At 44.3% G+C, this 27,460-nt stretch overlaps 1 protein-coding gene across 13 annotated transcripts in view; it reads left to right on the plus strand.

Moving 5' to 3' along the window:
* The window catches only part of LOC124429223 (CUGBP Elav-like family member 4), a 462,839-nt gene that overhangs the window by 411,917 nt on the left and 23,462 nt on the right, over nt 1-27,460 (plus strand). For 12 of the 13 annotated variants that reach the window (XM_046974223.1, XM_046974224.1, XM_046974229.1 and 9 more), the window contains 2 exons: nt 464-589; nt 26,724-26,803. In XM_046974223.1, coding sequence (XP_046830179.1) covers nt 464-589; nt 26,724-26,803 — 206 coding nt within the window. Of the gene's footprint in view, nt 1-463; nt 590-24,776; nt 24,837-26,723; nt 26,804-27,460 lie in introns of those variants that run through there. The other variant, XM_046974230.1, reaches the window with a different exon arrangement.

A 27,460-nucleotide genomic window follows, 5' to 3' on the forward strand; every position in this document is an offset into this window, starting at 1 on the left:
ACAAAATTAACTTTACCGAATATCCTATCGGGGGAACCGCTGATTAAAAGGCCATCAAATTTGAATCTTCCTCGTATTATATGTTACCGTTATCGTAATCACGCATTAATACACACGCAGCCCTCCACGCTGTCTCAGATGGATACGTTTACCGCGATTGTAAGCTAGTGTAAACGTACGCATCGGTATAGAGATCGTTACTTACGTGTCTCCACACACGGATGTGTTTTACATTTTGTATACCCCTACCTCCTTCCCCTTAGGATGGTGGATGCTGGTGTTACCGTGTAACTTTGTCGTTCTCGGTGTTAGCCGCAAGATCTTCTCTTTGACGCCTATAAAGCACAAAAAGAAACAAACGATCCAAATCCGTGCTACTACGGACTTGAAAAGTAACTAACATTATTTTTTTGTCCTTTTTTCTGTTTTCTCTCACTTTCGACAATCGGCCGACAACTCGCAGACAGAAAGCTGTTCGTGGGAATGCTCAGCAAGCAACAGACTGAAGACGATGTCCGACAATTGTTCGCTGCCTTCGGCACAATAGAGGAGTGTACCATCCTCCGTGGTCCAGACGGTAGCAGCAAGGGTGAGTAGTAGTTTTTTTCTTTTTCTTTTTCTCTTTCTTTTTCTTTTTTTCATGTGTATTTTTTCCTCTTACGTTTCGTTATCTGTACGCGATTAGAATCGACGAGAGGTTCGATCGAGAGTTCATCGTCCAACACAGTCCATCACTTAACATGATTAAAAGATTAAAAGTGCGTCTATTCTAATGCAGTTTCATATGCTCTATCCAGACGACTCGTGTTTTCTCGCAGAAAAGAGATCTCTCGACAAAGTCCAACTTTTAAATTAAAATACGAGAAAAGATTTCGCTAGAGAGAACTGACGTTTTTCTCTCCCTCTTTCTGCCCGCCCCCGCTCTCTCTCTCTCTCCCTCTCTCTCTCTCTCTCCCTCTCTCTCTCTCTCTCTCTCTCTCTCTCTCTCTCTCTCTCTCTCTCTCCGATTAGTTCGTTAAGAAGGGGAAGCATTTTCTCGCGCGCGCGAGTCAAACTGGTGATGAGCTGCGAAACTCATAATCCCTCCCCGCGGACGTGTTCTTCTCGAGGTCCATCGAATGACGGGGAGGTGAAGAAAGAATAAGAAGGAGAAAAAGAAGAAGAGAAAGAAGAAGCAGAAAAAGGATTCTCGAGGGTACACCTTCTCTCTCCACTCCTTTGGCAAAGGACGAAGAGCAAACCGAGACTGCGAAATTAATCACGAGATGCGCCTGTAAGAAAAAAACGCGAGAGAGTAAGCGCACTTCAAAAGAAGCAATTGCCTCGGTGCTTGCACGAAGAAGAGAGAGAGAGAGAGAGAGAGAGAGAGAGAGAGAGAGAGAGCGCGCGCCAGTTGGAAGAAAGAGGATAGCCCTTTAGAAACGTCGTACCGATGAGTAAGCAACGACTGACTACCAGCGGCCAAGTAAAAAAAAAGTATAATCGCTCTGGCATTTGGATATTTGCTCGCGTTCCAAACAACCTTCTTCCGCGTACTCGTAAAGAGAAAAAGAGAGGTAAAGATTTTTGCTGAGAGAATAAGAAGAAGTTGATTGTATATGGCGAGACGGGGTAAGGAAGCTCGCTCGGAAAGGACAGGAAGGGCAATAATTTCCGCTGGACGAGGCAGGGAAATTTAAATATTTTCATTCAAAAATGAAGACCGCGAGTAATGGGATGCTGGTCGGGTCGGACGTGCTTTCAAGGAGTTTGCGAGAAACTGGCGGCGAGGAAGAGGAGACTCGAAGAAAATGAGAGGCGGAAAGGGAGTTAGAGAAGAGCGAAATGGGGTAGGGATAAAGGAAAGAGCAAGACGAACGGGACCGAGAAGAGAGTAGTAAGGAAAAGGGCAGGGCACGGGAGAGGGTGGAGGCGCGAATGTAATTAAATTCCACTTTGAAGTGAAACTCACTTTCAGCAGTTAATAAGATTTTGATTCGTAGTCGGTGGTGACGTAACGCGGCGCCAATCGCGCTTGGCAGGTACCAGCTTGGATTCGCGGTCCTCGAAATAGAGATTCCCAAGGCTCGTAATCATGGAAATTTCTTAGGACGCCAAACGCGGCGGTATAACTCTAGAATTCGTTTCTTTCTAGTCATTCGCTATTCCCGCGATCGCTTTAAACTCTCGGAGTACGACGGTTGTCGCGTATAGAGACCAGCCGAAAGGAGGAACTTTGTTCGATGCAGGCTTGTCTTTGGAAAATTCTCAAAAGCCAGGGCCGGTCGAAGTCGAGGCGACGTCTCCTGTCACGAAGAAATTAACACGGGACTAACGTGCCTCCCCCAGGAACGACCCTGATCGCTTATTCCGTGCAACTCCGCGCGCACACGCATAAAGCTTTCGCGTCCACGATCCTCGCCATGTAACCTCACCCAGATGGAAACTTTCCGAACACGCTTCATCACCACTTCGCCGGCGAGTTTCATAACTAGCTAATCCGAACTGTAATAGAGAGATCAGGGAAGGGCTGGAGCGCGCGTGACTGCTTTATACGCGTCGCCCTTTCCGCAACTTCAAATTACCTACGCTAAGGAGATATCGCTTTCGTAAATCTTATTTCAGATCATCCGTTAGTTAAGCGTCGGGATCAGTGAGTCGTCTCTGTTTCTCTTTCCTCTTTATTCTCTTCTAACTCCCCGATTCTGGTGGTATATCTGGTATAAGTCTCGTTGGTATAGCGTTTCAAAGAGCGGGAGAGAGTTATGACCTATCAAAATTACAGCCATTCCCAAAGCCCGTTGTTCGCAATCCCGTTCTCCAACTTCGATAAAGCGATTCGGGAGAGGGGGAGCCCCCGTTGAAGTAGCGCGCGCGCGCGCGCGCACCGGTAACGAGGAGTTTAAGAACACGATTCGAATGGACCCAACGTTAATAAGAGGTGTCGCGGAGGATTATTCCAAGGGGAAACTTTCTGCTGACGGACGGACGGACGGACGGACGGACGGACGGACGGACGGACGGACGGAGGGGAGAAGCGAACCATCGGGTATACCTTCGTCAAACTTTTCCTTTAACTCGATTTCTCAATCGTAATCCCATCTTCGATTAGCTGTATCGTCGACCCGTCCGTCCGAGCGCGCTAGTACTTATCTATTCGTTCATATTCTTCGATTCTCGTTTCGTTACTCCTCGGCTCGATAGTTTTTTTACGACGGTCGTTAGAGCGATGTTTATAGACACGTGTGTTATACAGCTTCGATGGTATTACAATGAACGCCCGTCCACCTTATATTAGCTCTTTTAGGAAAATCGTTTGATCCCCGGTACAAAATCGCGGTACTTTGTAGTTGGACGGGGAAACACTCTGCGATAGGAGAAAAGTTCTTCCTGTGTACGAGAAGCGTTACATACCTTCGCCCAGGAAGTTGAAAAGGAGGTGCCGGAAGACTTCTCAGTAACGAGGAGTTTAAGAAAGGAATGGTAAGTCCTTGGATACAAAGACGGTAGAAGGAGGTTGCGCCGGCACCTCCTCCCTCTCATCGTCGTCGTCTTCGTCGTCGTCGTAGTAACGCTCCACATTCCCTCGGCAAGTAACGACAAGGCTCTTCGTCCAATTATTTTTCCCTCGGTTCGAAACATTTCAACGCCACTTCAACGAACGAACTCGTTCTATTCTCGTAGTCGTGCAATACCTTACTGCCTTCGTGCGCTACCACCCCTCTTTATCCTTCTTCCTTTCTTTCTCTCATTTTCTCTACGCTTTTTCGCATATACATATACGTTTGCAAGTTCGCGCGAGAAAGACTTTGAGAGAGAGGTGCTCCTAGTATGGACCACGAATCCGCATTATTTCAATTGCGCGAACGGCAATAATTCACAGTGCTAAGAAGATTATAAAATGTTTATGAATAATGGAACGAAATATTATTCGAGGAGGCAAGCCCTCGAGGGTTCTCCCGCCTCGTGCTCCTAGGGGAGGGTCGCGCAGGACGAGGTAACGCCACGGACAATGGCGAAAGCACCTCTCTCCCTACCCCCGCATACCCAACTTTCTCTCCTTGCTCTCCTCAAACAGAGCTTTCAAGGTATATTTGCGCGCTTCGTATACGCGAGCACGAAGAACGTGCGAAACGCGAGAGAGGGAGACCGATTCTATGCATTAACTTGTAATATTATTGCAATCCACCATTACCAAGCCCCTTTTCGTGAAAGACGTTACGCCGTGTTGCGTTCGCCCTTCCCGAGAGACGCGTTACGTAAACTTTTTTTTCCTTCTTTTAGACCGTTTAAAGGCCTCTAATAGGTGTTTCGACGTGCATCGTTAAGCTCCTTTTTAGTAAAGGAAAACACGAGGAAATTTTAATCGGCCTTAAACAACAATTTCCAGTCGACGATGATCGATCATTTTCAATGTTTAGGGATCATCGATGATGCAAAAGGAATGCGAACGTGAAATGAAAGAACGTGAAATTGGTAGTGTGCGCGAATAAGCACCGATACATTCGAGACGCGAATCCTGGGTTTGCAAGTGACAGCGCCGAGATTAATCATCGATAACCAGCGCCCATATAATACTCCCTCATAAAATGCTAGAGTGAGGAAATTATTGACTCGTACATCCCGTCAGCAATACCATCGAGGGGGATATTCCACCGTCATCTGTCTGTATTGTGCCGACGCGTTCGAAATCGACTGCGTTTTAGAACTGTTATCTCGATCATTGGGAGTACGGCTCGCGAATTTTTTGCAGCTAGAAATTTTTACAGCTCGATTTTTTTACGAATCGATTTTTTTGCAGCTCTCTTATACCCGCCCTCCCACCCCTGTCTCTTTTGGCAATTACCAGTTTCACAAGCAACTTCATTGCACAACCAACTTCGCCGTAATTTCTTTCCATTTCTTTTTTTATTTTTTCGAAATTCCTCCGAGAACATCACCATTTTCTCGAACTGAATATATACTGCGATTTTTCGAATTACTCGAAGCACCTCAGTTTCTATCGTTTTCTCAAGTAACGCGCGAAACGACACGTGACAAAAAATGAAAGCAGACAGGATGCTTTTGCAGATAGAAAAGGAAAAAAAACTTATTAGGTTGTTCGCACTGCAGGGCAGCGGCTTCGCCGCCCTTCATTCGAAGCCGAAAGCTGGTGCTTTCGCGGGATAGGGAGTTGGAAGCTCTCAATATGTCCGACCTAATCCTCTCCCAGAGGACTCTACGTCCCCTCTTGCGCGCCCGCGCGCGCGCGCGCTTTACTTTGCAATACGTAGGTACAAACATTTCGAGGGCAGCTGCGCCACGGGATTTAGGAGCTGAGCGATTAATAAATGCTTCGTAGGACGAGCAAGTAGCGGGATCTCTCTCCGACAGGCGCTCGACGAGACTCCTGGTGATTTACCGTCTAGATTTCGCGTGTCTGCATTCAAGTTACCGCCGTCTCTGGATTTCCGACGATCTTCGCGACGGTGGGATCGCTTTGATTTAACGTCGCCGATATGAAATGTCCGCGACGAACAGTCGTCGTTCCATCGTCATATGGAAATTTAAAGATTACAAATTTTCAACGAGTTACACGCCGATTTTATCGGAATATTTTAATACTCGAAAAAGTGGCAGGTACATATTTACTTCAATATCAGTAATCACATGCTTCTTCGATGAAAAAGCGAGACATGGTGGTGCCGTATCATCTTGAATCATATCTTTTTATTTTTCGTCGTCGCGCGACGATCAAGTTGATCGATAGCTCCTCGACGTCGAGCAAACTTATCGCGACCGATGAAAATCACGATTAAAAGTGAAAAAGGTAAATAAAGACTCGCGTGAGCGATACGTTATACCGCGTGCGTTATATATAGGTAATATCATTACGATGATCTTTTTTCCTCGGGTCACGCCAAGCTTGAAAAATACGATAACGATCGCATGTTCCCTTTGATTGAAAATTAATATGCACCTAATATTATTTACGTGATCTTTAGCTTAGGCAGATTTTATTATTCGAACAAATAGAAGAGATATAAGTGCACCGATGGTTCGTACCCCAGGTACTTTTATCTAGCTCTCCTTCGGAATGTAAATCGCGGACGTTTCGGTATCCAACGAAGGAAGTTGAATCCTTTTGTTCGCATGACTTAGACCGACGTAGGGTAGACTATTGTGGCTGAAAAGGAAAGATTTACCGTTCTTATATTAATGCGATTACCGGGGTCTCGCTAGAAAGAAGGGCCTCGTGAAAACGGCAAAGGACTCCGGCTTCTTTCTCGACTCTTGCCTCTCTTCAGTACTTCCGATATTTCAGTACTCGTCCGTGGAAAGGCGCTTCCAACGGTAAAGACCTTTCAGCGCGGAATAGGAAAAGGAAGAGAGAAGAAACAGAGGAGAGAGAGAGAGAGAGAGATGGTCGCGAAAGGTGGAAAAGAGAAGAGAGAGAGAGAGAGGGGGGGTGGCAGACGTGTATAGGTTCTTCGGTCGGTGGTTCCCTTCTATCGGCTTCCATACGACAGCTTTTGCCCGTCAACCGTAAATACTCCATATTGGCCATAAACCTTTACATTCGTGCATTACCTACCCATCCTGATTTGACGCGTTCCACAGCGCCCCGTAAAGCTGGTCGCTCTGCGTTATCGGCGAATAACCGTGGTAGGCGAGGGTGGTGCGGCTTAATACATCATTAATACCGCCTGAACTTTTAAACTCCACTCTCTTTTTCGGCCTTCGGCTTTACGGCTGGTTAACCGCTCCGTCACTTGGCATCCACACCTCGTGGGGCCTTACATATTAGCGCGCCATCGAAATCAAGAGTTCCATCTTTTAATCGATTCGCTTCTTCTCGTAAAATTCGACGATTTAACGGCACGACCCAGCAGCGTTCGCTCCTTTTCCCATCGACGCGGACTGCAACGCCTTGTCGTACAATACCAAGCACAGAGATTCGATAACATCCTCACGGATATTGTCAGCCGATTCAATTCGCCCTGGTTATTGCGTTATATTTATAGGATCTCTCTGGTTATACGGCTTTATTTCACTGGTGAACGACGCTATTTTCTACCCGTGTCGCGATATATTATGCGCCTCACGCTGTAACCCGCGAACGCACGAATAATGATCGGTTTGGATCATTCCGCCAGGCAGACTGTTTTTAATATTCGGCTTTTATACACCAGAAGCTTTTATATGTTCCGCTTCGATATTCATGGGATGCGCTTTTACATTTTTAGGAAATAATATATAACATTTTTTTTTTATCATAATATAATTCCGTACGAAGCATTGAATTCCTTTTTTACGAGCGGTAAAAAGAGGGGGAGAAAAAGAAATAAAGAGAAAGTAATTAGTAGTAGTTGCGTGACATAGAAAAAGTATCTGTTGGATTTTTCCCCATAAGCCCTCGAGGGCCACTTCTCTCGTCGTAGGTAGTAAGGGAAAAAATTCTGGTGAGACCGACTAGAGAAGATGGTATCGTCGTCTTCATGTAGAACGCCAGAGAGAAGTCGGAACACACAAAGGTCGTAACGCAACGCATCCTCAACGATGGTAATGATATTATTAATAATGATAACCGCCGTTGCAGTGTACTTCGCGAGAAGTCCGCGCGACCCATTAGGAAGGAAACGACACTTCTGTGGCTTTACAGGGGCCGAACGTTACAGCCATGTGCCACGGTACTACGTTAGAAATTTAATAATCCATTACTGCTGTATCCAGCGGCACCGGTGCTGCCTCGTGTGAGACCATTGCCGCCAGCGGTGGTATGCCATCGCAACGACCACGTCGTAATCATAATACCAACTTTTTTGCTTTCTCTTCCTCCCCCACCCTCTCTCCTCTCGAAAAACTAGCCGTTTCATTTGCCTTCGAACAATCGAACAGAACGATCGATCATACGTTCGCTCTTTCTCTGATCGTTATCGCAATGTTTTCTTCCTTATCGCAATTTTATCGATTCTTCGTAGGACCAATGGAAAAGGAACAAAAAAGGAAATATTTGATCTTTTCGGATTGTTTGTCGAAACTATTTTTGCCTTTGCTAATGTATTTATGTAATCGATAGGAGACACGCGATCCACTTTTAAGATTTTCACGGAACTGTGGCGAACATCGAAAATCCATAAACCATCCTCCGTTCTGCGCTACAAGTTTAATAATCCACATCGTATCCGTCGTAGTAGGAACGTGACCGTTGGCGGATGACGGGCATAGCAACGACCACCACCTCGTAATCGTAACGAAGAGTTTTACAGGGCGTTTTGCTGCACCAGCCTCTGACTCCGCCCTTTCCTGCCCTCATCCTCCGCCACCCTTCCGCCGCCCTTCATCGGCCCTCTTTCTCTCACTCTCTTTTTCCCGTCGTTCTCTCACCCATTTTTGCTGCGACCGATATACTGGCGGCCATAATGCACTACGAAACTCGTAACGATGGAAATACGACTGTATGTTTATCGTGTTATGGAAAATCTAATACTTTGGTGAGTGTCGAACGATCCTTCTTGCTTGCCGCGTTACATCATGACCGTTCGACATTAGGGCTTTTATGCGAGAAAATATTTTTCAAAGTAGGCTCATTCAAAGAGGCAATTCGTACGTGGTTATCGTCTGATAATCCACGACCTTTCGACTCGCGTTCCACGTTACAACGAATACGAGTGAGGTATAAAGCTCTCGGCATATACCCCAGTACGAATATATATAATATCTTGATTTTTCCCCTTACTTGTACGCAATTAGAAAAAAATGTCCTTTCTTCTTTTCTTCTTTTTTAACTAACTCCTTCTCTCTCTCTCTCTCTCTCTCTCTCTCTCTTTTAACTACTTACTAGGAGGGTCAGAGTAATCGAGGCAAATCTTATACGCGATTTTATTCGGACGTTTTCTAATTTGCTTGAAAACTTAGTTATTGATCTAGCTGAGAGATGAGCTTTCGATTTAACAATTTCGATGTCATATAGGACCAGATAATTGATAAACAAACGATGTATCTTCGAATATAACTCGTCTCGACATCGTTATGGAATATGTACTTACCTATAGATGGATGGGCTGGACATATAGACGAACAAATAGACGAACGGACGAATAGATCGATTGATAGACAGATGAGTAGACACATGAATATATAGATGGATAAACATGAAATGGGGAAATGTATGAAACGTCGAAGTAAGACAAAAAAATGAGACCGCACATTTTACTACATGCGTATGGCATTACTTGCGAACTCGAAACGCATACCTACTTGCGTTTATAAAGGTTTGCGTAGTTCTCTCTCTCTCTCTCTCTCTCTCTCTCTCTCTCTCTCTCGTTCTCTTTCATGTCCCTCTGCAAATTCTCGCGTGCGCGCGGCATGTGAGACGAGCGTGCGAGAGTGACACGTGCGCGTGCATACAAGTATATCGAGACCGTATGGCCGACGAAGCTCGATCTCATAAGCCCCCGGGGCGTCACAATAATTATAAAACTACGGGCAACGCTCGTTCGAAAGCCCTTCGGACCGTGGATGGACGCTCGAACGGACGGGCAAACCCCAAAACTGCTGCCCTGAAGCTTTCGACGACCATCACTACCACTACCATCGCCACCGCCACCACCACCATCGTCACGACCGCTACAACCACCAGTACGGACACACGGTCAACAGTCCAACTACTACCATCGTCCTCGCTTTAAATTCACGTTCTCTCTTCCGTCGTTTCTTTATCCTTCAGTGTATACTCCCCCGCGGCACATTTTTTGCTGGTCGCAGCCGTTTCTACACTCGCTCGCGTACTTCCGCCGTTTATGATAACTCCTATATGTGTACTGTATTCGCGCGCGCGCGCCAACGCCAGAGCGACCGGCTTTCAAAGAGACGACGATTTTCCCAAATATCTCGCGCTCTACGAACGGGAGAGAGAAGTATTTTAATGAAAAACAAGTCTTGTGTGAAATTCAAAGGCTTTTTATTCCGATATTATTTCTAACGTCGAGAGGTGGAATTTTAGTCAGACTTCTAGGTATACATGTTTTATACATACACGTATATAACGTAAGCGCACGCGCACGTACGTATACACACACGCGCGGAGTTAATGTCAACGAGTTCTTTCTACGAGACTACGAGGATAGAAAATAGAATGATGAAAGCAGCCTTTCATTTTATTTCGAACTTTCGCGATCGGCCGACGTGGCTGAAATTCCTGTCACGTTCGGTGCACGATAGAGCCCTCGAAAGTGCACTCTTTAAGATCGTATTCGTGTCTCGAGCGAGAACACGAAGAGCCTCCGAAATTACAAAGGCTCGTAAAATGCGTAAGCTCTGGTAGATCGACACGTTGCATTGAAAGAGCTCTCAGACGGCGAAGGAGACAGGTGGCCAATGCGTTCGTGTTTACGTTGAAACAAAACAACAATTTGGCGTGCCTGTGATTATATAGTAATTCTATTAGCGTGCTGTATACGCGCGCGCGCGCGTGCTCGCGTACGACCGTGAGTCCGAGCGAACGAGGAAATTGTGATTTTAATTTTCCTTGCTAAATTAGAAGGGGATAAACAAGTATTAACATTCCTATAGCAAAATGCTTGCATTTCTGTCACTGTGTGTGCGTCTGTGTGCCTTCGTAGTCGAGATGAGAGAAAGGGAAGGTCGAGTTCGTAAAAAATGAGAGAAGCAATGGCTGGGGAAGAAGAGAGGAGAAGAGAGAAAGGGACAGGAAAGGGTGGCTGCAAAGTCAAAACGTAATACGATTAACGGACATTAAATTGGAATAGCCCTTTTGGGGATTCGCGGCTTCTCGCATCGACGACTCGGCTGAGCATTCTCTCTCTCTCCCTCTTTTTAACTTGCCTCTTTTTTACGTCCTCTCTCTCTCTCTCTCTCTCTCTCTCTCTCTCTCTCTCTCTCTCTCTCCTACCCCCCTTCTCTCTGCATACCCGTGAGTCTTTCCTCTCGTACCTGAGCGATGAAAAAAATCGTATTTCCTCTCCAACGCTGACTAAAGCGGAAACCTTGACGATAGCTCGGGGGTTGGTCGCTCGAAAACGCATGTACGTACGTTCGTAAATTTCATTTTACTACGGTGGATGGCGATGGTAGTGCTGATTTATCGGTCCGCCGAAATGTATAATTTCTCTTCAAGTTTCGATGGCACAGGAACGAACACTTTTCGGATATTTAAGGATACACGGCATGCACAGTATTATATGTGTGGATCATACCTGGGGAATAATTCTTTTGACAAAGATGTATGAGAATACATCTTTGGGAGTATACGTAAAAATGCCTTTAAGATAACTTTGAGGAAGGAATGAGGAAGAAATATGATAACTGAAAGGTATTAGGAGAAAGGTGAGAGTGTATAACCCGTTTAGTTTCATGAAAATGTTAATAAAATGTTAATAAAAATAGATTTTATTAACTCGTTCCTTTCTCGATATGATTAAATGTATTCGAAGGAGATATTTTACGATATTCATTCGATTCGTCGAATTTATCATCTCCATAGCTGCTAATATTATCTTTTCGCGGAAATCATCAGTCTATCCATCACATCCGAGAATAATTAACGAATGCTACGATAAAAAAGATTGACGTATTTCATTTTCCTAGCCGGAGATTCTCTCTCTCTCTCGCTCACTTCATCATCAGTATCTCAATCAATATATCCTCCCTTATACAACCAGATATTAAATAACACACGTTTAATGAATATTTGGACGATAAAATGTAAATTAAGCGAGATATTAACACGAAAATTTGATACGGTAAATTAATATCCTGAACGAGGGTGGAAATTGGAACGGAATTGTAAAATATTTATTCGTCTATGTTCCATGCGCGCACCCTCTCTCTCTCCCTCTCTCCCTCTCTCTACTTCTCTTTAATTCGCGGCAATGCATCGCGACAATCAGATACAAAATCTTCTCGACTTTTTCCCGATGATTTAGGTAGGAACAATTTTTAAAACGCATAGTCTAAAGAATCGAACTTAATGTTCATCGAATAGGGGCTTCTCTCGCGGCTTTTCCTCGAACGAATTTATTCAAATGTCGACGCTCGCTCGACGATGGCGAGTTGATGAGTGAGCGATTCTAAATATATAAGTGTGAAATATATAAGTGTGGTAAACGAGAATCTCAATGATAATATCGCACGTTATAAGAGGAGGAAAAGGAAATCGGAACGCAAGGGACCACCAACGCTACGTGACACGAACGCGAATCGTGCCATTAATATTAAATGCTAAGCGCCTTTTTCTTCATTTTTTTTCCCCCCCTTTTTCTTTTGCCTATGGCCCGACGCAAGATCACTTCCGCGAATTTTAACGAGAACGTTGACGACATCGTTCCAGTCATTTTATAGTTTTCGAAATTCGTATCGTCTCCTTTTTTCCATTCGTCCCTACTTATTCGCGTGAATTTCTGCACACGACATACAAGACGACGCGATTCGTATCGAGAAATTCTCTAACGATCTTCTCCCTTTTATTTTAAAAAGATTTGCTTATTGTCATTCTCCTCTTAGATAATATTACTTTTCTCGATATCGAATCGAGCCAACTACGATTCGTCGATCGTGTTAAATGACGCTGAAGCATCGATTTTCTCTATTACTTTTATCATGATAAAATACGATGATATATGCTCTGATTAATTACGTATACGTATAGGGGATATGGAATATATCGTTTTTGAGGAATTTGCAAATTTGACGACATATTTACGATCAAACGAACATTTATTTCGAAATACCTCTAGTTTCATTAAGCACCATCATTATCAAACGGTATACGCGGCCGTAATTCTATCGTTACATTTTCGAACAAAGAGCGAAACTATTTCGCTTGAAAAATGTCGATGTAGGTACAAGTAAAGCGAAGAACGTCTTATACTTTCTTTCATAGGAGGTTTATGGGAATATTTTTTTCTCCAAAAATTTCGTCGTTTTCGGCAAAAAAAGTCGATTTTCCTTTACATTCGACCTACAGCCATCGCGGCAACGCTTTCGTCTTATCTGAACTACCAAAGATGTCGGGACCCTGCCTCCTTTCGTACGTGATGGCGCAGAAGAAGTGGTGAAGGAATGAGAAGTGGAAGGGTGATTCTCATATGAAGCAGACTAGTAGTGGGCGAAGAGAGAGAGAGAGAGAGAGAGAGAGAGAGAGACGAGGCGGGGAGGGGAGGGGGGTATGAGGGAGGGAAGGAAAGAGCGAGCGTATCGCAGCTCGACAGGCTTTTCTTTCGCAAGCGAGGCTCTCCCAGGGCTTTGTCTAATCAGTTGGTCGCCCTGAAAAAGGAGGATCGCCATTTTTCGGGGGCAATGACACGTTCCCCGCTGTGACGCAAGTTCAGGATAGAAGCAAGGAGGACGCCATGAAGACGAAGGGACTCCAAAAGGAAAATCAATGTCGTGAATGAGCTTCGAACGTAGCAGCGCCGTTGGCCCGGCATATACTATCGCTTAGGGTGCCTCTGTTGTTAGGGGCTGAATTCCGTGCCACGTAAGCGTCTATAGGGTGACTTCGAAATGCGTAACACCGACGCTTACTCCAAGGGCGTTCCGACGTTATTATTTCGAGGATTCACGATTTATCCTAAACTTTTGTTCGCTTTTATCAGGGGGTGGTAACCATTGCCGAGCGTATCGGTCCGCCGAGGTTGATCTCCAATAATATTAAACTTCGCTAGAGAACCCTCTCGAAAGTTCTTCTTTTCTGTCTTTCTTTCTTTTCTCCTCGTCAGAATTGATTCGAGTCACGTATCGATGCGGACGAATGACAGCTTCATCGATTTAATATCCAACGTTGATTAGATGTCCGCTTAATTTTCATTCCAGTGCTTAACATCAGGAAATTCGATGCGACTTAATTTGGCGGGAAGGAAAAAGGGAGAGATTGTTTAGATGACAAGAGAATAATAGGAAAGTTGGCATCAAAACAGCGCAGCATAGCGCTTTGTTTTAGGAGGTAGAAAATATACGATTTGACGCGCGTCCGCGCCTTTCCCAGTACTCGTTACGACATTACTTTACCGAAATAGCATATTTCGGCCGAGGCTGATGGAAAGGGGCTAGTAGACCGGGGATGAAGTAGCGACAGCAACCAGTGACGTAGGCCGGACATTGTTCTTTTGTCAGTCGCATTGTTAACGAATCAATAAGACCGGACCTCATTGTCTCGCGTCTGTTTCGACCGCGCCTGTTACGGACGTGTTTCGCGCGCTTGTTGCGGCCATGTCACACGTGCGCCTCGCGAAAAAGCCGAAATGTGTCAACGGCCATCGAATAGCACAGCGACTCCCCTCATGGCCGCGCTCTATGAATACGCCGAAACTGTTTTTCCTGGCCGCTGGCTTCGCCAAACTTTGAGAAAACGCGCGTGTTTTTCAACAAAATCGGCCGATAAGCGGGGACTAATACTTGAGAGAAAAAAAAAAAAAAAAAAAAAACATGTGTATAGGAAACGTAAATAAAAATCTCAATATCGATAATAATTATTACGATTCGTATCGGTACTCGTTAATATTCGCAGACGATATAGGGAAAAGAGTTTCGCAGTTATGCCGTTGATTCGAACGAAATCGATTTCGTTAATAGACGAGTTCAGATTATAAGGAAGTGGCAACTTGGCACAGTTGCACGAAATAATCGAAAAGAGGTGAATCCTAAAGGAGGAGATGGAGTTGGAATTTCATAGAGCGTTAGGAAGAGCGTTTCGTCCAGTTGACAAAATGTATGTATTTACGAGAGGAACGAGGGAAAGACAGAGAGTGATTTTGGGACAGTTTGACGAAGAAGGAAGAAGAAAAGGCCACCGTCTTTTCCACATCCGCATGTGTAGGGGCACGCGGCTGTGAAAGCCAACGGTAGGTAGGATAGGGTAAGCCCTCTTCTCTCTTTCCCTCTCTCGTCGCTTCAACCCCTAAATGGCAGCTTGCCAAGTGTGCTTACACCCTCTCTTGTACATGTAGGCATCTCCGCTCTGTCCCTTTCACCCTTACTCGCGCGCGCGCGACACGCACGCCAGGTCCCATTGAATGCTCCGTATACACGCACCGCACGCGGCTCTGCACACAATGCTCGCAAACACTTTGCATTCGTAAACACGCGTAAACAACAACGGCGGTTTCACACCTAAGGTACAAGGCGCGCTACCAAAGGTGTTGCCGGCGGTGCCGCCTCGACGCCTTCTTTTTAAAGTTCCTTCTCGTCTCAATGGGAAATCGTTAAGGAAAATACATTGTTTCGTTATTCGTTTCGGTATATAAATTATTTTTAAAAACGACCGGGGACCATAGCAGTGATACGAGAGAAAAGGGAGAAACGATATAATAGTCGAAGGGAAACGCACTAAGATCGAGATCAAAGTGGCTAATTATAATGAATAACTTATTATTCGCTTTTCCATCGTTTCACGTTGATTTCCCAATAGCAGCGTATACATACTACCTGAGGCTTCGAGAGAACTTTGATGATTTCTATTTAATATTCCTCTCCTCCTATCTCCTCTGTGGCCGTAGCCTGTGACAGCAGCTGTGAAATGAAAAAAAGGAAAAAAAAAAGAAAAAAAAAAGAAAAAAAAAAGAAAAAAAAAAGAAAAGCGATCGTAAGGGACAAAGAATTGTAATATTTCTTTAAAGCTCCATGAGGCGCGGGGCAGTGCTTTGAAAGTTCTTTCGCAACATCAGAATCTCATCGGCTCCTTCCTCTTTAGCTCCCGATACTACGCCGAGCCGGATTAAGAAAATCTATCGAAGACGTGATCAAAGATTAGATTCAACGTCCGCTCCCTGGCATGCCTTTTATCTCTACGCTCGATTAAAATCTTCGGGTTTACCGGAAACTTATTAAACTGCAAAGTTCTCGGAAACTCTTTACCAGAAAGTAATATCGATTATTACTGATCCGTTTTCGATATCATAAACTTCAATTAACGTTTCATCGAAAACAGAAGGTATATTCGTAATACAACGATCGCCTTGATATCAATTAAAAGTAAGACAATAATAATAAGGCAGAACGTTGTCGTTTATATTTTATATGGGAATAGCTAGCAGGTAAGGCATAACGATGCCGTTATAATAAGGAAAATAATAAGGTAACGCAGGAATGAAATACGTATATAGGACAAAGGTGAGAAAAAAATGTCTATTTGCTCGAACGAGGACTTGGTCGAGATGAAAATTCGCGGTCGTTTGGTCTCTTTAAATGACCTTTATAACAAATAATTCGATCACATTTTCCGCAACAACGAGAACGGAATCCTTTCACCTTCGAGCTGTGCGTCGACCGGATCCCGCTTAATTATGGGATGTTTGCGTTTCTCAAAATGAAACCTCTTGTTGTCGGTCAGATAAGCGTTCTCCGGCATAAGCCCTCTGGGTATTCGAAATAAATGTAGATTATACGAATCTAGCCCGGGCTCGGTCAATAAACGATAACGATTTTTCATGGCGATGCCTCGATAAAGGCGAACTTGCTTGTTCTTATCTCCAAACGTTTCCATTATTATTTTCTCCGTTTATAGAAATTCATTGTCATAGATAATAGGTACCTAGGTATATCTAGCTATACGCGCATACGTACGCATTAAAAATGTATTCTTTCGATATTATTTGAGTATTCTCGATCTCATCGAAAGAAAACCCAGGCCAGCTGATATATCTATAACCTTGGAAGCTCGCTACGCGCTCACGGTACTCTATTTTATGCTTTGCCGATATCCGACGTAGATATCATCGAGCGTGTAACGCATAGTTGGCTCCTAAACTTTGATAACTAACACGGACGCATTTATCAGAAAGTTTTCGACGTTGGCCGCATCGAATTTGAAACGTCGATAACGATTTAAGGGCGAAAGAAGAAAGACTCGCGTCTAATGTTCCTTATCGGTGGTATTGCGCGTGGATCAAAAAGGAAGGAGGAACCTAAAAGAGATATATTTTCTTCGGAGGGTGTTATTTGATCGTCTCTACGCGACGGATGCTAAAGTAAAGAGGATGGGAGAGAGAGAGAGAGAGAGAGATTGGAGTGGAGAGTGTTCTCGGTAGTGTGAAAGTTTCGTGGAAGTAAGATGGCAAAGCGAAATATACGAGAGGAAGGAAGAACGAAAAGGAGAGGGAAACGAAAGTTCCTCGGTTTATCCGCCCTGGTGGTTTATTTTCACGGAGGTAAATTAACGGTTCATAGGGTGTTCCTCCTTTCACGGACAGGAACGACGGGTGCCATTTCTACGCTCCTCGGCCATCCTCCGTTCTTCTGCCGCGAAATTAGCCGAAGCGGCCGTACTTCTCTAACAAACTAGTGTCGAATCTTCTCGTCAATTTTTCTTTTTTACTTTTCTTTCTACATTTTAATTTTCGTCACGCCGAATTCATAATTGGGTAATTAGCCCCGTCGTAATTTATCCTTCGTTTAGCCGAATCCTTATTCTTTCCTATGAATTTTTAAGGATCGCCATTATTCGATCGTTATTTTACATCTAACCATTTTACTTTTCGTCCGTTTTAATTTTCCTTTTTATCGAACGACGAACCTGCTGTAATTTACATTAGTTCTCGCGAGATCATCGAACATCGACTTTTCGCATTGTTTTTAATTTCAAACGCTTCAAGTAGTATAATAACTTTGACTCGAGCGATCCTTCCTCCCGACTCCTTGGGGAGAGAGATATCATGGAAGGGGAGAGAGTCCAATTTCCCTCGAATATATCGCTAGCTACGCGCTTATTCTAAAAGTCTTCAATGGCTAGAGCGCAGCAGAGAAATAGGGGAAAAAGTAGAATGGCGAAAAGGAGGAAGAAAAAGTAGGACGTCGAAAAGGAACGTTGACGAGGTACGTGCTCCGGTATCAAGCAGCTCGCGGCCGCTTCAGCGAAGTTTAATTAAATAACGAGGCGACGACGGTCCTAGGAAAGGAGAGATGGCGAAGGAGCGTTGATGCGAGCGAGCGAGCGAGAGAGCGAGAGAGAGAGAGTATGAGAGAAAGGAGACTGTTGGAAACACAGAAGCTAACAGTAAGAAAGAGCCCGTACTTGGAAAAGGAGGATGGACTCGATGCCGAGGTGCCAAGTTGCTAGGTGACTTTGCTAGTTATTTAATTAGTCCGGAGATTCTCCTCTGCTCGACTACTTCTTTCTTTCTTCCTTCCTTCCTTCCTTCCTTCCTTCGACTCCTTTTTCTCTTAGAAACAAGCCACCCTTCTTCTTTCCTCCTATGCAACCTCTTTTCCGTCGTGTCTTTCCTTCGAACCGTTGTGCCACCACAGTTTCTTTATGACCTTCGCTGGGACAATACAATATCTTTTCGTAAAGACTTATCGTAGCCCTTTGTGTGCCGTCAACGTGCTCGGTCACGTGCACGGAACTGTTTAGGACGCGAAACGAAAGCACGCGGGTCTTTCTTCTCTTTCCTTAACATCGGTCGTTTGATTGTACCGCGACATTGGAAGAGGAAACGTCGTTTGCTTTTGATCTTTCACCGAACGAAATAAATTCTTGAGTATGACTTACTTGTGCGGTGAGTATTCCTCTTTTCTTCGCCACCGTCGCCACCGTTTTCTCTGCATTCACGGGGGATACTAATTTTCGAAATTGCTCGACTTGTGCTTTTTCCTTCTCTTGCATAGCACAAAGTGGCCAGTGAGGTATATCTCGACGAGGTCGACGAATCTATGAAGAAGATTCTCCACTGGAATATAATCCATTACTTTGTTCCATTACTCGTGACTTTCGTCCTTTGAAGATTTTAGCTTGATATCCGAGTATTTCGACGACCGACTTATGTCCATAAAGATGAAAAGTACGAACCAGAATGGGGAGTGAGTGGGGTGGGGGGTACCTCTAACGAAAGCAAACAGTTTTCAAAGAATAAATCTCCGCTGGCGGTACCCATCACAATGGCCAATTAAAAACAGTGCGGAACACAGGATCAGGTAGGATCAACCCCTTTGCTTCCGCGTTTCGACAAAGGAGACGACTTCTCGTGAAAGCATTTCGTGGCGAAACCAGAAACGTCCGTTTCGATAACGACGTTCGGTTTCCCTTCATCTCTGCCAAACGTAGGACGGTTCTTTGCCCTTGGCAACTTCTCCGCTCTCTTTCACATTGAAGAAGGCCCGTGGGGGAGGGAAAGGCCGACGAGAGAGAGAGAGAGAGAGAGAGAGAGGGGGGGGGGGATGTGCATCCTGCTTTCTGCTTCTTTCGTCGAAGAAAACGAATAGATTCCCCATGGGAAGTCGCGAACCTTTTCCTACCTTCCTTCCAACCTCCTACGTTTCTCCCGTATGGCATAGCGGAAAAGCAGGCACAGAGAAGGGCTTACGAGGGCTTAACTCGGTGACAGGATGATTGCCAGTATTATCGGAATTACTCGAGGGCGAATTGCGTCGCACGGCGTAACGAACTCGGCAATATCGTGAGAACCGTGCGCGCTAACTCCTAGGATGAAAGTCCAAACGAGCTCTCCTACGTAAGCCGTCGACGTTCGACGACAAGAGATTCTATTCCATTACTCTTTCCGGACCACTTTGAAGAACGCTGAAAAGAGACTCGCGTCGTTATTTTTCAAGTTGTCAGACTTAACCGGACAATCAATGATTACGTTATTATACGACGTTGTAGGACAGAATTTTTCTTCGGCAACAAGTATTATATATGCAATAGATTACATGCACCTTCAAAGAAGAATATTTTCGATAAGTAGGAAATATTTGTACGCCATTCGCGGTGCACGACCTCGTGGGCATTTTCATGTTACATTTTTCAAAGAGAACATTTGTAACAAGGCATGTCTGGCCTTGCTACTAGGAAGAATATATACGACGAAATATCATCACTGGCAGGATCGCACGTTATTGAAGCAACGCGCGGTTCTCGCGACGTTGCATCCACATTGCATAAATAACGGCTCATGGTGTACGTTAGAACTGATCAATATTGGATATGATGAAAGTAAACCGGCCATTGAACGTCGTCCCACTTGGAGAAGGTGAGAGAGAGAGAGAGAGAGAGAATGCTCGCCAGCGCGTGCGCCCGTCTGTGTAATTTAATGCCGAGTAAATACTCCGAACGGAGAGAGAGTAGTTTTGTAATCTAGATGAATCTCTCGGAAGGGGTACTCCCAGAGCAGCGAACTAATACCACTACCACCGTTCACCATTACCACTATCACCGCGATTGTCGCAGCAGTTGGATGATGGGCTTTCTTAACTCCCCAGAGACGACGGGGTACTTTGCAGCACTTTCAAAAAAACTTGAGACGACTTCGCAACCCAAGATAACGTCACGTCGTAAAATTTCATTGACCCTACGACGTAGAAAAAAAGCAAGGGGAAAAAAGTAAGATAGAGATTAATTACTCTCTACTCGCGAATCCAACGCGTTATCCTTTTGGCCTCCTTTCAACGGCTATTCTTTTCTCATATAGTTTAAAAGAGCATCTTTCCGGTAACGCTCCTTGGGGGTAATAGCGAGTGAACCTTGAAACTAAATTTTGAAGAACGAATGGAAGGGGATTGTTCGGCAGTTTGCGAGCTTCAAGAAAAAGTACGGAAAATGAGTAGCATTTATGCGAGGACGTTTTTCGAATATAGGACGAGAGAGACTTCCGACTGAGAATTTATTTTCTCGTAATAATGCCAGTGCGAGGCCGTTTTCCTCCTGTCGTCACGTTTTCCTCGTTCGTGTACATATATCTCTCTCCTTCTTTCGCGCGCTCTCTCTCTCTCTCTCTCTCAGCAGCACCTCACTCACCCCAAGTTATACCCTCCTTTCGTTCTTCATTCTACATCCCTCTCTCAGGATCCAGTCGTGTCCGCATTATAATGGCATTACGTGTTCCCGCATTACATCGTAGTGGTATAGTAGTGTGTGCTGGTATAGAAATGTGCCTTGGCGCGTACGCGTTTCTACGTGTCTCGATCGAAGTCTTGTTTGTTTCGCCCTCGAAATATCGCGCGCGTTGCCAGAATCGAGATTCGGTTATACCCACGAATACGAAACGCGCTTAACGTAGCTCGATCGCACAAAGAGCTCTCTCGCCCCCCCCCCCCTCCTCCCCCTCTCTGCCGTCTCCTCCGTCGACCCTTGCCTATGACGGCATTAATTGTTCGAAATCGACGGCGCGGAATTAGCAGTAATAATGGCGAATCCAAAGCCTAGAAACTTGTCCCAAAGTGTGAAAGAGAAAGAGAACGGAAACTAGGGGTTTGAAATGCGTTTGTAACTCGTTTAGAATTTCCTCGAAAGTGATGCGACGCGAACGGGAGTACCCGGGAAACGCGTTTGAGAACGATCAAATTCTCATTTTCCATCAAACTCACACTCTTCTCCTCTACGTTCCGAATATTGTTCCGACGATTCCGTATGTACGTGTAAGGCGAATCATCGTCGACTCACTTGTTGAAGGAATGGACAAATTTTCAACGATAATACCAAATTATAGATTTTCTCTCAGCGCATTTTCTTCGATACAATTTGATTTTTGCCATTCGAAAGAGTCGCAATATTCTCAATCAAAAATTGGCCCGTTTTCTCGCAATGTTCCCCAGCGTGTTCCCGCGAGAGGTAAGGCTTCATGGAGAAAAAAAATGATAGAGAAAAGATACAAAGGGAATACTCTGGCTTTGTGAAAAATGGAGAGACCTTTCTCATAGTTGGGGCTACCTTTTGTCCCCGTGGACAGTGTCGAGATCGCAGATTTTTTTCTTCTCCATCCTTCTCGAGATCTCTATTTTTGAAGATATATGTATATATATACATATATATTATTTTTTGTTATTCACTGGATTTGCGTGTTCCTCTCTCCTTCCGTCTGCAAATCTCTTATACCGAATTTCTCGAGCCCTCGCCAGTCACGGTTCTCTGCTCTCCTCTTCGTCCGAACCTCTCGTATATATTCTCCATTCTCGCGCTTTAACCACCCCCCGCCCCCACCCGTCCCCAACTCTTTCTCTCTCGCTCGTGTGTTCTCTCTTTTTGGTGTACGTTGCAGCGCCTCGGTTTCATCTCGCGAATATAAAAAGGGCCGAGCATACGAGTGTTTCGTAACTTTGTCAGCGTTTTTAATCCCTTTCTCCCTTCGCTTCCCTCTTTGTCGAAACGCTTGCCTATGTGCGTGCAAGGGGAACGCGCAACCCTGACGCATATTTTTGCAACTCACTGGTGCAAGAGTACTACTGGGCCAGGTCTCGACGAAGCTCCGTGTCTATCTACTTTGTAAATTCTGCTGCGGCACCAATTTACGAGAGTTTGCGCTCGCTCAGATTTAGTAGCCTGGTTAATAAAATTGATTCGTTGGGAGTCGTTGTCTAGTAACCTTCGTAAATCATCGTCATCATTATTAGCGGCTTTATGATTCGAGAAGATAATTGACGGATAATCTGAGAAAATATTACTTAGCTAACTTAAGAAAAGGGTATGCAAGAACGTCGCCAGATACAAAATCCCACCTGACTCGTCCCACGTGATCGCGCCCTCACGCACATTTCCCACGATCGTTAGTATATATACTGTTTTTTCTCTAACAAGTTCGAAGCCATTAACGAAATAATAAGATCCCCTCCCGTTGACACAGAAACGCCACGAGAACAACGATCGACACGTGTAGGGGATATCTTTTGGATAGAGGGTGGATCAACTCCGTCAGCTATGACGTCACTTGCGACAAAATCGATATTCCAGCGAGTTTATTATTCCTGCCGCGGCGTCTGAATATCTCGCGTAACAAAATTCGATAGTCGGCAAAACGTTAGATAAGTAATACTTTTAAAGCCAACCCATATATATATATATATATATATATATATATATATATATATATGTATATGTATATATATATATGGGCCCGTCGATTACGCCAATGCTTTCGATATTTCCTGCCTTATTTCGAATCACAGACGTATCTGCTTGCGACTTAACCATTCTTCCCGCTTTCCAAATCCTCATCCCTTTCACTTTGTCAAATGTTCTTAGCTTGTCCCACGTGAAACAATAACTCCTTCTTATTCACTTTTATCTTTGATTACTATCAAGTAATTGAAAAGTTTTCCAACTAATCGATAAAAAAGTATTGTACAATAAGGGAAACCCTCTTACGTACGAATCGACGAATAAAGCTTACAAGGTTCGAAGGGGTTAAAGCGTTCGTCTGCGAACTCGTTGCTTCGAACATTCGTCGATACATCATTGATAAAGAGAGTTTTCCTCGAAGTGAAACTCGCTAGCTACGCGAATACAAGATCGATTAGCAGCTCATAAAAAGAGGGCCAACATCACCTTGAGAAATATCGAGCGCCTTCTCCCAAGCTGCTTTAATTCACGAAGAGGCCTGAATAGAATATAAACGTCTTGTTATTTTTAGAACGGGGGTGAAACAAGTACAAAGGTAAAGGCTAAATATTACTAGCTAGAATCATATCGCATTTATAGTAAAAAGTAAAATTTATTTCTTATAATTGATAACTTTAACAAAATGCCTTTGTGATTAGCTTGCAATCTATTACAACACATATGCTTTTATCCCGATCCAAAAGAAAATTATTTTCGAAAGGAAACCCACGGCGACCGTCAGACGTATCGTTAGGTTGAAAACTGCAAATAGATGACAAGGGGAACGAACAAGGGGCCGAAACAATTCCAAAGTGCAAAAGAGCCTCGACGAGGAAGGTAAGACGTGTGAGTTGGTGATGGTAGTCTACAGCATCGTGGCTCATACGATAAACTTAGGCATGTTTGCCGAGCAATCAAGCATATGAGTGGAAAGTCTCACAGGCTTTATCGATTGGGTTCGGAGCCTGTGACGAAGAAGAAGGGTTGGAGTTTGACGGAGAACGAATAAGGGTGGGCGAATCACGAAAGTACGCCATCGTCGGATATCTAACATTGGAGGAGCGTTTCGACGAGCGGTTTGTCCAGTGTTTGTTGTTCTTCGTTGTTCGAGGAGGCCAAACATAGTTTCCGAAGCAGCCAGAAGATGCTCTAACCGATCTATATCTTCCTCCCCACCTCTATCTATACATATGTGTGTGTGTGTGTATATATATATATATATACACACGTAGTAGATTAGATATCTATATATATATATATATATATATATATATATATATATACGATGGTGTACGTTCAAGAACTTTGGAAAATTTCGAGTCGTTTATTTCCTCAGAATCTCTTACCCTAGGTAGAAAACAGCCGAGAAAAATCTCAAGAGTGCATCTTCTTCGAAAACTCCATCGGGAAAACTCACTCGTAGAAAGCTTTCGAAGCCTTCTGTAGATTTTTACTGTCGTCGTGTACCAGAACAATGTATAATCAAAACATTTCTTCTTCGTCGGTCCAAGAAACATCGGCATCGTCTACGATTTCATTTTTTGTCGTAATCAGATTATCACATTAATGCAAATTGATTGTGACAAAGTAATTATACAAGTTCGCTGTACTAAATGGAATTAATCAAACGTTAAGCTTGTTCTTTCATTTTCGTCCTGTATTGCTCGTTTTTGCTCGACAGAAGTAAAATGTTAGATGTATGCATGAAGAAAAGAAAAAAAAGAAGGAAAAAAGAAGCAAAGAGAAATGCAAAAAAAGAAAAAGAACGGACGCGGTTTTAATTAACAGCGGCGAATGTCAGCGTTATTGAAGATTTCGTTACGAGGAATTTTTCCAAAACGTGCTATAATTTTTTATGCGCATATTTTCAACAAACGTTTTATGACATTTTTTTCCAGAATCATAGATACGACTCGCTTGGGAACAGCGAGCTTCATTAAACGGTCTCCCTTTTGACATCGACCAAAAGTGGATAAGGTTTTTCCTTTGGAGGAGGACGACGACGACGACGACGACGACGACGACGAATTCCAAGCGTCGAGAAACATGAGTGGTAGAGAGAAGTATAACGTTTTCGTCGTCGTTGGTTAAGCGACGTAGAGTTTTCGAGAAACCGGTTCCCGTGATTAATGTAGCGGCATGAGCTTGACATCGCGACATTATCATCGGTACAATGGCCGCCAGGTGTCCGGGACAAGTGCTTCGTAGTAAACGAGGAGCATAGTGACGTCAGACAATGCTGCTTAATGAGCTGCCGGTAACAAAGTGGAAAGAACGGTTTTGTCTTTTCGACGTAATATCGGTCAGCGGACGTTTCGATAGCTAGCTTCACTTATCGCTCGAATTAATTCGATAGGCTTGAGGGAAAACGTTTCATGTTTTTATCCAATTTCATTCTTCGTTAACGAACTCGTTATAATTTATTTAAAATTACAATGGCGATATTTATAGCACACCTATCTATTACCATCTTTGCTTCTTTCCCTTCTTCTATTTTCCTTCTTTCTACTTTTGAGCAACGCACCGTAAAGTTTTTAAACGCGAGATATCGATCAAAAGCCTTAAATTGTCTCCCTGCTTCTTCTGGCCTTCTCACGTCGGCCGAACAACAAGGGAGAAATGAGAGAGAGAGAGAGAGAGAGAGTCTAGATGTCGAGGGCTGTTCCTGAAACGGCGGGAGGGTGGTCCAGAGCTTCGATAACTGGAATGAGTGAAACGTTAGTCCCGTCATACTTCAGCAGGTATGAGAAAAGGGCGCCCTCTTTTCGCCCTAATGCCCCTCAAGCCTCTGGGCCAAACCCTCGGCTCGTCGTCGTCGTTGCCGCCTCCACCACCACCACCACCACCACCACCACCACCACCACCGCCGTCCCACCGTTTGTTCTCCTTTCTCCTCGTGCCTACTAGCGTATCGCGATCGAACTTAATTTATTTTTCACGATGCCCATGCAAGCGACATATGTCCTTAATCGATTTCGCTGGAAATGTCGCGTACGCGGGACGCGTAAAAATTGACTTTGTCCTCGAGAACCCGACACCCTTTGCTCGATGTTCTCACGTCAACACGAACCTCCATCGTGCGAGCTTTCTCCGTCCCAAGATAAAAAAAGAAATCGACTCGTAAATATGATGCGGTAAAAATGCCAGTGAAAGAAGGATAAAGGAGAACGAAAGAGGAATAAGAGTAGTATGTAGATGAGAGAGAAAGAAAGCGAAAGATTGTTTTCAAGTTGGAAGGTCGCGTAGGTGGTTACGAAAGGGTGGCAATCATTCAGGCTCCCGAGTACGCCGATAGAAATCGTTATTGCTCCGACGAAGCCGTCGGTGTGTCCCGGATTACGAAGCGTTTCTCTGTCCGCAGTAAACATCTTTATTAAGTGCACGTTGCGCGCTCCGTTGGCGCGTCAATTTTTCAAAGCGCCCTCGAGCTCTTTGTCTTCGTGTCTTCCATGTAACTATAACGATGGACTTGTGTCTATGTGCGTGCGCACGCGTATATATGTTTGTGCAGGTGCGCGCGCGCACGTAGGAAAGTAGGGGCGATTAATCGTTCCATCATCAAGCCGGGAGACCTCTCTCTCCCTCCCTCTCTCTCTCTCTCTCTCTCTTTCTCTTTCTTTCGGTCTCGACAATGGTTGAAACGGAACTCCTGTCTCTCGTTTTTCGAATGGATCTTTCACGATGATAAAACGTATATAAAAGCGCTTTTACTTCTTTCCGAGCGTGTCGGTGTGTATCGCGCGGAACTTCTCATCGAGATTCATAAAAGAAGAAAAAAAGAATCTACTTCTCTCGATATTACCTCTCTAAAGTGCAAGAAACAAATGAGAGAGAGAGAGAGAGAGAAAAAGAGAATTTTCGAGCCGGTGAATTTGAAAAGTATATTTGGCAAGTGCGAAGGAACTTTCTGTACAGTGGTGCTTTCATTTTTCTGTTTCAGGCTGCGCATTCGTTAAGCTGTCGTCGCATCAAGAAGCACTAGCGGCGATAAATTCTCTACACGGTAGCCAAACTATGCCGGTGAGTAGAAAAATAAATATCTTCATTCTGAAGATCCTTCGTTTTGTACATGTGTATGTAGAAATGTACTCTCAGGTATATATAATAAGGGTGATTCTTAAAGTAGAGAATATCGTTGTTGGGTTGAATCCCCTTAGGCTAAAGGAAGATGCCAAAGATCTAGGTTCCTAGGAAGATGAAATGCGGCTGTTCTACCGACAAACACCCTAGTAATGATCGACCAAACAGAAATCTGCATAACACTTAGAAGAGAGAGAGAGAGAGAGAGAGAGAGAGAGCTTTGGCCCTTTTCACCGGTCTTCAACGACAACGAAGATGACGGCAGAGAGAGATGACGATATACGAAGGCGGCCAGTTGCTCGGTCTTCCTCGTCAAACCGCCAAACTTTCTCGGCTTAGTGTTAGAGACCGGGAATCTCTAGTTGTAATTGAATTGTCAATGAGTTCTACACGGGATTGCACGTGCTGATTGGCGAAAGTTCCGTAAAGCTGGAGGTCCATCGGATGCGAACGTTCGCAGTCCGTTGAAATTATTGTTTATCGACTATCGTTGGCTAACATTCATCGACGTATTAAACTTTTGGCCCTAACTATTGTATTACTGCTTTTGTCTTCTCAAGGGAAGAGAAGAAAAATCTAAATGCATTCTTAAACTCA

This window comes from Vespa crabro, chromosome 14, assembly GCF_910589235.1.
Source record: "Vespa crabro chromosome 14, iyVesCrab1.2, whole genome shotgun sequence".
NCBI classification, from domain to species: domain Eukaryota; kingdom Metazoa; phylum Arthropoda; class Insecta; order Hymenoptera; family Vespidae; genus Vespa; species Vespa crabro.